Genomic DNA, 736 nt, shown 5'->3' on the forward strand with positions numbered 1-736 from the left:
GGGTTTGAAGGCCATGGCGTGGTCTCCTGTAGGGAAGAGCAGGTTGTACAGTGAGTCCACGTATGTGTATGTGTGTGTGTGTGTGTGTGTACCAGGCTTTCACTGGGTCCAGTTTCCTGGAAGGCCGAGGGCCCTGTCAGCCTCCCCAGCTAGGGCTAGGGTCAGGCTTGCAGTGGTGGGTCCCAGTGAGCAGGTTGGGCTACACGGCCTCTCCAGTCTCCAACCTGATCTCCCTCATTGTGCTCGCAGGTGGCCGTAACCTTTGGCCTGGGGCCGCTGCAGGAGCGCTGCGTGGCTTTCATAGAGGCCCACAGCCAGGTACTGCTCCCTTCATACTCCTCACCCCACGCACCGCATTCTGCTCCTCCCTGACCCATTTGCCGGCTTGCAGGAGGCCCTCAGGTCCCAAGGCTTCCTGGAGCTGTCAGCGGCCGCGCTGCTGCCCCTGCTCCGCAGCGACAAGCTCTGCGTGGACGAGGCTGAACTGGTCCGCGCGGCCAGGAGCTGGGCGCGCGTGGGCGCGGTGAGTGGGGCTGGGGGAGCGCAAGGGCACGGAAGGAGGTGCGGGCCACAAGCCCAGCGAGCGGGTGGCAGGACAAGTGCCTGACTCTCTTATACACATCTAGATGTGTATAAGAGACAGGACTGGGATAGAGAAGGGCAAGAGCGAGATAGAAGAGTGGTCTAGGGAGAACGGTTAGGGGCTATTGCAATTATCCAGCAAGAGATCTTGGAC

General features: G+C 61.3%; 1 protein-coding gene across 1 annotated transcript in view; it reads left to right on the plus strand.

Moving 5' to 3' along the window:
* BTBD19 (BTB (POZ) domain containing 19) overlaps window positions 1–607 on the plus strand; it is an 8,107-nt gene extending 7,500 nt beyond the window's left edge. Inside the window, exons 5-6 of the mRNA XM_012001862.1 lie at window positions 250–318; window positions 392–607. Of these exons, the coding sequence (XP_011857252.1) occupies window positions 250–318; window positions 392–607 (285 nt within the window). The remainder of the gene's footprint in view (window positions 1–249; window positions 319–391) is intronic.
* The last annotated feature ends 129 nt before the right edge of the window (window positions 608–736 follow it).

The sequence above is a fragment of the Mandrillus leucophaeus genome, unplaced genomic scaffold (genome assembly GCF_000951045.1).
Source record: "Mandrillus leucophaeus isolate KB7577 unplaced genomic scaffold, Mleu.le_1.0 Scaffold67, whole genome shotgun sequence".
In the NCBI taxonomy this organism is placed as follows: Eukaryota; Metazoa; Chordata; class Mammalia; order Primates; family Cercopithecidae; genus Mandrillus; species Mandrillus leucophaeus.